This window comes from Rhinatrema bivittatum, chromosome 8 (genome assembly GCF_901001135.1).
Source record: "Rhinatrema bivittatum chromosome 8, aRhiBiv1.1, whole genome shotgun sequence".
Classification (NCBI taxonomy): Eukaryota; Metazoa; Chordata; class Amphibia; order Gymnophiona; family Rhinatrematidae; genus Rhinatrema; species Rhinatrema bivittatum.
Genome location: NC_042622.1, coordinates 213,463,919 through 213,473,087, shown reverse-complemented (window position 1 = coordinate 213,473,087; position 9,169 = coordinate 213,463,919). Strand labels below are relative to the sequence as shown.

The 9,169-nt window shown below is 50.3% G+C and overlaps 1 protein-coding gene across 1 annotated transcript in view; it reads left to right on the top strand.

Annotated features, from left to right (window-relative positions):
- The first annotated feature begins 1,403 nt into the window (after positions 1 to 1,403).
- The window catches only part of HIP1 (huntingtin interacting protein 1), a 183,776-nt gene continuing 176,010 nt past the window's right edge, over positions 1,404 to 9,169 (top strand). The window contains exon 1 of the mRNA XM_029613057.1: positions 1,404 to 2,085. Coding sequence (XP_029468917.1) covers positions 2,068 to 2,085 — 18 coding nt within the window. The 5' untranslated portion in view covers positions 1,404 to 2,067. The remainder of the gene's footprint in view (positions 2,086 to 9,169) is intronic.

The window sequence follows — 9,169 nt, the reverse complement described above, 5'->3', positions numbered from 1 at the left end:
AAGAACAGGGCTGGACCCAGAATTTCTCTGTGGGGGGCCCAGGAGTGTTTCCATAGCATGAAATCACATCACATGGATGAGCCAAGATTCTGATATCCCCCGGTGCTTAATAAGGGCCATAATTGGCGTGATCTGGCCATGAATGCAGCCTGGCCTTTGCTCACGAGCCTAAGCTGGGTTCCATTCAACTACAGTGAACAGCTGGCGCTTTGCACAGCTAGCCTTCAGCACAGGCTACACATGTGAGCAGTGCTGCCACATTCCCAGCCGGGGGAACACTTCCACTTCCTATTACTGAAGCGGTTTCACACCAAACATAAAGCAGACCTCACATTCCAGAGGTAGAGACAGCAAGGGAAAGAGTATTGGACTATGCATTGTTAAAATGTGATGCATTCTGTTTTATACGATTTATGTGTGCTTTCTCTGGTGTAACCTGCCTAGGGTTTTAGAAAAGTGGGATAGAAATCTTTTTCAGTAAGGCACCGAGTTTTGAAAATGCAAAATGGCGTACATTGCTGCCCCCCCCCCGTAACCCCGCCTACATTTTGCCAGGTGTCGATCCCCATGTGCGTTTTTACCCAGGTACAGGATGGGCAATTCTCAGGCAGCCTGCTTACCAGGGTAGATGGCGTGTAAAAATTGCTCCCCGCACCCCATACGTGACAGGGCTGGGTGATGTCACAATGATGTCACAAAACAGTGCAAATCTGCAGCCTGCCTAAAACCAGCTCACATTTAGACTGTGGCGCTAAACATTGATTTTTTTTTTTAAATATATTGTGTTTAAGCTCTTGATGCATACTTTTCGTAGTGCTATGGAAAGGTAAGTAGTTGAGAGAACGTGCCCTGTTACATTACATAATACTTTCTGAAGCACAGATTACATTATTATAATTGTTTTAGTAAAAAAATATATAATTTACCAAACTTCCTCAAAGGTTATAAATGCTTTTAGTGCTTGGCTCTGGTTTAATTAAAGAGACATCAGGGACAGTGGGCTGGTTAAAGAGCTGTTAGAGGATGCAAGACTTTCGCAAGAGGTGGACAAGAAGGGCGCCCGCCCTGGGCACTAAGCCAGGAAGGGTGCCATGCTGCCCTCTTGAGTCAGTCTGCGAGTCTAATAAGCACAGGAGCCCAATAGAGAAGGCTGGGGTGGAAGCCACTAAAAACGACCCTAGCCAGAGCACTGTTTTGTCCAGTAATTGCCTTGGGGGATGTGGGTTAGATAAAGGACTGTGGGTTGGTTAAAGACAGGTTAAAGGGTTAGTTGAAAGGCTGTCAGAGGATGCGAGTTAGTTAAAGAATTGGGAGGAGATGCAGGCTAGTTAAAGAGCTATAGAGGAGCTCTGTGGGTTAGTTAAAGGGTTGTGATGTGATGTGTGGGTTAGTTAAAGGGCTGAAAGGGGCTCTGTGGGTTAGTTAAAGGGTTGTAATGTGATGTGGGTTAGTTAAAGGGCTGAAAGGGGCTCTGTGGCTTAGTTAAAGGGCTATTAGGAGCTGTAGGCAGTCCTTGTATTTATTGCAGGTCAGCGGCTTGAGCGCTTCTTTCTTTCTTTCTTTCTGTGCCTGCGGGCTCTGCTGGCGATGCGGGCTCCGGGCGTCGGTAGCACAGAGACAGGAAGGGAGAGGAGAGCCGCTGGCAGCCCTCACATCCGCCTTATCTGCAGACGCGCCGGCTTCCTCTGCACTCAGACCTCCCGTTAGCCAGGCGCTCTCTGCCGTGCGCCGCCGTCCCCGCCCCCCCCCTCCTCCTCTTTTTCCTCCTCCTCCTCCTTTCTTCCCCGCTCTTATCCCGATCCCCTCCCTCCCGCAGCGGAAGCGGCTCGGCTCCGTCCTGCCTCTTCCCGGCACTTCCCCAGCCCGAGCGCACGGCCGCGGGGGAGGGGATCGCTGGCCGGCGGACCCGTTCTCCGCCGCCGAGCCCGGGGAAGCCTCACGCTCGGGCGGGAGAAGGCGAGGGGCCCTCCTCCTCCTCCTCCGCAGCCCGGGACCTGCCCACAGGAGCGCGCCCGTTATCCGGCGCTCATCCCGGGGGAAGCGATCCGCTCTCCTGAAGGACCGGCCATGGATGGAGCCAAACTGGTAAGCGGCCGGCGCTCGCCCTGGGGGAGGGGTAACTTTGCACTTACTTTGCCTTCTCCCCTGCAGCGGGAAGGGGGGCAGCGCTGCTCTTCGGGCCTGGACGAGCTTTTTGTGCCTCCCCCCCCCCAGACACCAAAAGCTCTCCCGGACCCCCTTGCTGGGGGGAGCAAAATCTCTGATCCCCCCATAAAAATCTCCTGGGACCTTGCATGCGATGATGGGGGGGAGGGGACGGGGGTCATATCATTTACCATGTGAGCGAACTCAGGGTGTCTCCTGGATCCGAGACCGGGGACAAGGCAGTGCCAGGCACCGCTGCCCTCGCCCTCACCCTGCCTGCCTGCCAGCTCCTGCTGTGCTCTTTTGGCCCTGGACGCCTTCCTGAGCTTGGCAGCAGGAGCTGCTTTCTTCATGCCTGATCCAGACATGAAGTCTCTTTATCCGGAGGAGCATTCCCATGTGCTCTTTGCTGTTTCCTCAAGTCATAGAGAAAAGAGCCAACCTTATCCGCTGCCACAGTCCTGGAAGGTAAATGCGAGGTTCGGTTTAGTGAGTCCAAAACAGCGAACCTGTTCCAAACCTCTCTAGGTACCTATTTCAGTCTTGAAATAATGAGCCAGACATGGGAACTGCAGGGTAATCAGCCAGAATGTGTTTACATATATACATTATGTTCAGTTTCTTAAGTCATTGCATTGCATAACTCTTATGTTTTTGACTCAGAGGTGTTACTGACAGGTTTCCCCAGAATGTTCGTTTTCCACATTCCTAATTCCCCGGATCGTGCTCATTATTGAAGACACAGCCTCAATGATCCAGACATGAATTTTCCTCAGTACTAAGGCACACCTGGCTAGCCATAGGGTATAGGCCCGTTGAGGTTTACTGGATCGCAGTACACCTCAACGGGCCTACACATTCTCTCCTGACAACCAGTATATAGCAGTATACCCCACTATTCTGTGGCCCCTATCCACACTGCCTTGCCAAAGGGGCAGTTCACAAACAGGTCTCTACGGTTTCTTTCCGCTCAGTGCAGGTAGGACGAGGGCAGTTGTCACCCACATTAACCCTCAACCTTATGTTTGCACGGACACCAAGACGTGCTACTATTGATAGAAATTCCAAATAGATGGTGGGATCTGCTGTCTCCCATCACCCGCATAATACTCTCGGGGCACTGAGGCAAGGCAAGGTCATCGTAGAATGACTTCCTGAGACTGAGGTCATACAGCTCTCTCCTGGAGGGTGGTGTTACCTCATCTACCAAGACATGCTAGGAAGTTATTAGAGCCTGAACATGGGACAGGCAACGGCCTTATGCCCACATGGGCACTACACCTCTGTCCCATCTAGATAAAATATATTGCCATTGACATAATCCAAAACGTACACATCAGTTCATATTAAAGTAAATATCTACAATGGCACAGAAAAGCAACTGGATAGATTATGCTTATAGCACCCTTTTTTGTCATACATTCAGTGTTCCCTTAGCACTCTTTGAATTTTAAACCTAAAAAGCATTGGCTAGAACAGACCATTCAGCCTGACCACCAAGTTCTGTGGTAGTGGAAATACAAAACTTAAATACATAAACAAGGGTAAAAGAGAGAGCTAATAATATGAACTTTTACAGAGAATGGGTGTTTTCAAATGTTTCCATCTGGATACCCCTTTTTCAGCCTTTGCTTCCCAGTTTCTATGGGCTGGGTCCACCCCGCCAAAGGAGACCCTTAAGACAGAAATGTCCACTGATATTTGAATCCCCTCCTTAAGTGGGAACTGGGCTTCGTTAGGGCCTACCCACAGGACTGTAGAATTTTCTGTGGTAATTGTTTTAAATCAATATGTTTTCAGACTTTTCCTACCACCTTCCACAGAGTTCTTTCAAATCTGGCACCTGGAACAAAGCAAGCCACGTCATCTGCATGTGCCGTCCACCTTAATGGCACCCGCAGATGGGGTGGACAGGGATCCCCGGATAGCCTTATGTATCTGAACTGCCCCTAATAAGGGGTTTATGGAGAAGACGTATAACAAGGCAGTAAGGGGGCAGCTTTGCCCTACCCCCCACCCCCCCGCCAGGATTCTAAAACCCTCTCCCATCCACCCACTGGTGATAGAGACACCGTGCGCAAAGTGATAAAGACAGGACAGTCTTTTAACAAAAGTCCCAGGGATTCCACAGTGTCTCGAAAAGGTCAGGCTTTTTCCTGATCCCAACTCAGCAGGCGGAAAGGAACCCCTCTTCTCTCTCCCAGTGCCACCAGTTCCCACACATGGGCCATGCCTGTTGGAGACCTGCCTGCCTTTTAACAGCTCAGACCTCTTCTGCGGAGATGAGGGATAGAGGGAGCCACTGTAGACAAATGGTTAACAAAATCTTGGCTAATATTTCATAGTCACTGTCCAGTAGAGATAGCAGTCTCCAGTCTGTTAAGTGCTATTTGTTCCCCTTTTTTTATATGTATTTATTTATTTCTACTTATAGCCCGCCAATGGCTGTAGGCGGTTTACAGAGTTACACACACACAATCAAATGGGCGCAAAACATAAGAGACGATCGAAACAGAGTGACTGCACCTCAGACTCTTAAAATGAGTAACGTTAATCATGGGGCCTTCTCAGGACATCAGTTGTGTGCCAGTCTGTAAAGATGGGTTTTCAGGGCAGCTTTAAAAGTTTTGGTACCATTTGTTATAGCCGCAGTTCTCGTGGCAGAAGGCGATGCCACCAAAAACGCCCCTTTTCACGTGTTTTTGTATAGTAGAGTTAGAAATGATTTCTGCAGAGAGCCTGGCAGGGACCCTTCCTTTAAAAAAATAAGAGGTTACGCAGGCTGGCCAGGTTTTCAGCCAACATAGAATAGTTTTGAAGGTCTTGTAAAATTCTGCACTTAGTCCTTCGCTCCCTGGAGCTCTCACAGTTCGGGCTGGAGATGGCATCACTGACCTCGTGCTCCATGACCGGGGCCGTGAGGAGCTGGGACTTCAGTGCAGACGAGGGCTGTTTCCCAGGAAGGACCGCATCCCCTGGGGTCAGTAGGTTGCCTCCTGTAAACAGTGTGTGGTATTATTCCGTAAAAGACTCTCTTTCTTTTAAGGATTTGTGCAGCGCCGGAGAGGACTCCAGCACTCTCATGTCCTCTCCCCTCCAAGACTGGCAGTGCTCTCTCAGTGACTGCCTGCGACTCTCTCACCTCTGCCTCCTTCTGCTTGCCTGTTTCTCATAGCTCAGGTCTGAGTGCATCCTGCCCAGCCATGGCCAGAGGTAGAGGGGAACGTCTCTTCTCGTTCCTTGTTCTCCAAGCGTCTTTTTTTTATTTATTTTTTTATTTTAAAGCTATCAGAGGCAGTTCTTGGTATCTCCCCCACCACTCCTGAGCCAAGTTTAAGAAGAGTGCTCGCAATTTCTGGCGTTCTTAAAGTTCCAAGGTTTTACAGGGACTCCGGCCTCTCCTTCCAAACCGGGTGATTTCAGAAGTGATCAATAAGCACTTTACTCTTCAGTGGTAAGAAAAGGCTGAGGGGTCAGTCCTCACCCGGGCGGTGCAGCAGATGCTTGCGTCTACAGATGGTCAGTCCGACTTTCCCGTGAACGCGTACCCTTGGAGCCTAGGAAAATGGTGTTGGGAGACGTCTATTAAGCGGATCTGTTTCTATCGCTGCTGTAAGGGTGGTTCCATCGTATGCAGGAGCTTCAGGCTGTGAGCCTCGATCCAAGCACCAAGAGTCGCGACCTTCACAGGAGCGCCTTTCACCGCCTGCAACACTTCCTTCCTTCCTCCTTTGATTTGGGGGCTGTTAGGTATTCGTTAGGCTCATCATCCGTCAGGAGGCACTTCCTTGGAGGCAATTCTAACACTTTCGCCGAGGTCAGCTTTGTAGAGGCGCCCACTGACTTAAGTCTTCTCCGCACTGAGGGGGAGGCCTTCTCTCCACTCCGGGGTAGCGATGGAGACCTTTCTCAGGCCGCACTGTCTTGTCTCTCTGAGGAAGGACCGTACATGTCCCCTCTCTCTTTTCCGCAGGCGTTCACGTACCACATCGCGTGACTTCACTCATCTTCACCCTGTGAACATTCCGTCTGGCGAGGGAGGGTGAATGCTCTCCGACTGCGATGCCGAGCTGTTTCAGAGGAGAGAATTTATTACTGCTTTTGCAGGACTCCTTTTTCGTGCTTCCTGAAGGCCACAGAAAGAGCACCCATGTCCGTGCACTCAGATTCATGCGGGGACCACGAGTGAGGGCAGTGGTCCTTGTCTGGGTCTGTTGTGCTGTCCCCCTGCTCAGGGGAGGGGAGGGGGGGGGGGTCTCCTCAGTCAGTAGCACCTCAAAAGCAATTAGAGGTAGGTGTGGAGCTTTACTTCTGTTTCCTCCTCCTTTTTGGATGCCTGATGTTTTCCTGGCCTCCGTCTTCCCTCCCTTTGGTGCTAATAAAAGGGAGGGATCGAAATCCCGATAGGCAGTCGTACGGAATCGGAGTATCTCCCCGGGGGGCTCTTCTACCACTGTCACATTCTGGGAGCCTTCTCTTTCACCAGGGTCAATGCACCGGGTTCTGCTGCCGGTTCCACCTTGGTGTCGTCGTCATCTGGGCCTGGGGTACTCATTACAGCTTTTGTCCCTTGTTCTGGCTGAAGTGGAGGCTGGCTCACAGCAGCTTGTTTGCTCCATTTGACATTAGCGACTGACTTGCAGTAGGCCCCTACTCCAGCCTGCATCCCAGCTGATTCTCGCCCCTCACTGGGAATTCCCCCCACCGAGGAGGCTTTCAGTGTGAGGGGCCAGTGGTGATATGCATGGAGGACACACACGTGGCCCTCCTGCCCACGCGGGTTGCAGGTCACTTGTTCAGTGTGCAGAGCACTGATGTGGCCCCAGCTTGTTCACATGTCCCACGCTTTACGTGTTTGCAAGAGGAGTTCAAGGGCTCGTTGGCACCAGACTTAAACCAATTCTAAGAGGAAGCCTCTCTGCCTGCCAGTCCCGAAACCGTCAGGCAGGTGCCGCGTGCGGGAGGTGCAGTGGCGTGCAGGCCACGGCTCTTCCAGCACCGTGCGGTATCTCTGCAGCGCAGGCGCTTGCCTCGCACGTCTCAGAGTGCACATTCGCTGTTCTCGCGGGGCTCTGTGAAAGGATCATTATGGTGAATCCTTCCGCTCGGGGGGGGGGGGGGGGGCCCTCACCTTTTCATGGCGGCTCCAAAAGGCTCTTGGGTGGATCCCAGCTCTAAATACAGAACCACGCGGAGAGCTTCTTCAGTTCTGAATTAAGTACACTGACTTCCGCAAGTATCTTGCCTACGCCTTGTATATTCCTGTAAATAGTCCGTTGCAGTTTTATTTATTGCTTTAATTCTCCACCTCCTGCTCTTTGTATACTCCACCTTGTTCGCCCTCCCTGTTCATTGTAATTTCTGCCTTTTAAGTTACATTGTAAACCGGTATGATGTATGCATACTAATACCGGTATATAAAAGTTTTTAAATAAATAAATAAATAAATAAATTTTTAAATAAAGCCTTCACTTGCTGGAGAGAAATCTTCCAGCGAACTTTCCCAGCACGTCCTCTGTCAGGGAGGGCCAGCGGTGACTCCCACTGAGTGGAATTGCACCACATATCTCGCTCGGCTTTGTTCTTTTCTAGGCCAGTTCTGTGGGCGTAAGCAATTCCGAAAGTGCAGGTTTACCTGCGGTTTGGTGTTCTTGGTTCGGTCCTGACGTTTCCTTCAAGACGTTTTCTCTAGTTCCAAGCACAATTTCTTGTCCTTGGCTTGACTCTTGTTTTGTTCAAGGCACTTTCCCCACAAACATTCTTCCAGCTCCGTGCACATGGCAGCAGACCGTGCCCCGTGAAATCTCTGCGTTGAGCTTCTGGTCCCAGTGCCCTTGCACCCCCAGAACAGCGAGAGGTGCTGCAGGGCAGGAGTGAGGTACACTGGCAGAGCTGTGTGTGTGTGGTGAGGGGAGGGATTATCTCATCACTGGAAGAGCAGTGGGCAGGACTGAGGTACAGTGGAGGAGCTGTGAGGGGAGCTTTGGTTCTGCTACAGTTCAGCATTTCCTGCAATTGCTAGGGCTGCCTGGAGGCACTTCAGGTTGGGAGTGGGGTGCACTGGTACAGATCTGTGGGTAAGTAGGGTCTCAGATTTAGCACGGCGGGGTAGGACTGAGATGCACTGGCAGAGCTGTGCAGTGGAAAGAGAAGATGCTGGCGAGCAGGACTGGGAAGATAAGGTTTCACAATACTTCGGCAGGCTAGGCTGGGGTCTAGCCAGTGCAGTATTGGAGACGATTGCGCGGAAGCAAATCCTATCAGGCAGGAAGTTGTCTGAAGCTTAAGGATTGCCTCTCTGTTCTTGCTTCCCTGGGAATAAGATTCTTGGATGCTGATGTACTAAATGGTGGAAAATGTCACCAGCGGGGATTCGTGTGCAAAAAAACACATGAGAACGCCGAAATTTCAGAGGGTTTTGCATGCTTTTGCACACGAAGCCTCGCTGGCAACGTTTTTTGCCTGCTTTTGCCTTCACAAATAGTAAAACCTTTGCGCGGAGTTTGCTACCTGGGACATTTGTATTCAGCATTGATGAATTGCTGAGATGCAATATTTATTTACTCGTTTTTCTTTTCATGGGTCTTGTCGTTTTAAACATTTTGTGCTAAGCGGCGTACAAGTCAGCAACAGACAGTCCATTAGACAAACAAGAGACGAGAAACGTTAAGACAGAAAGCATCATTAAAAATAAATAATCTGAAAACAAATTGAGGTAGGAAAACAAAATCAGTATCCTGCTTAGCAGCTTACAAGTATAAATTTGCAAAAAACATCTTTTCGGCACGGTTTTCACAAAACAGTTGACCACAGCTCATTGAGGTGTGGTTACTGTATCATCTGTTGCCGTCCTCGTAGCAGAATTTTGCGCAAATGTTTGCTACCCAGCTCATTTGCATACGTAGCAAATATCCACCCGGCAATGACCAAAAACCCGTAGGAAATCCTATGGTTTAGTAGTGTATCAACTTGTGAGTTAGAGAAATGCGTCGTACTTCTCATTTCTCATGCCACTGGTAAGGCA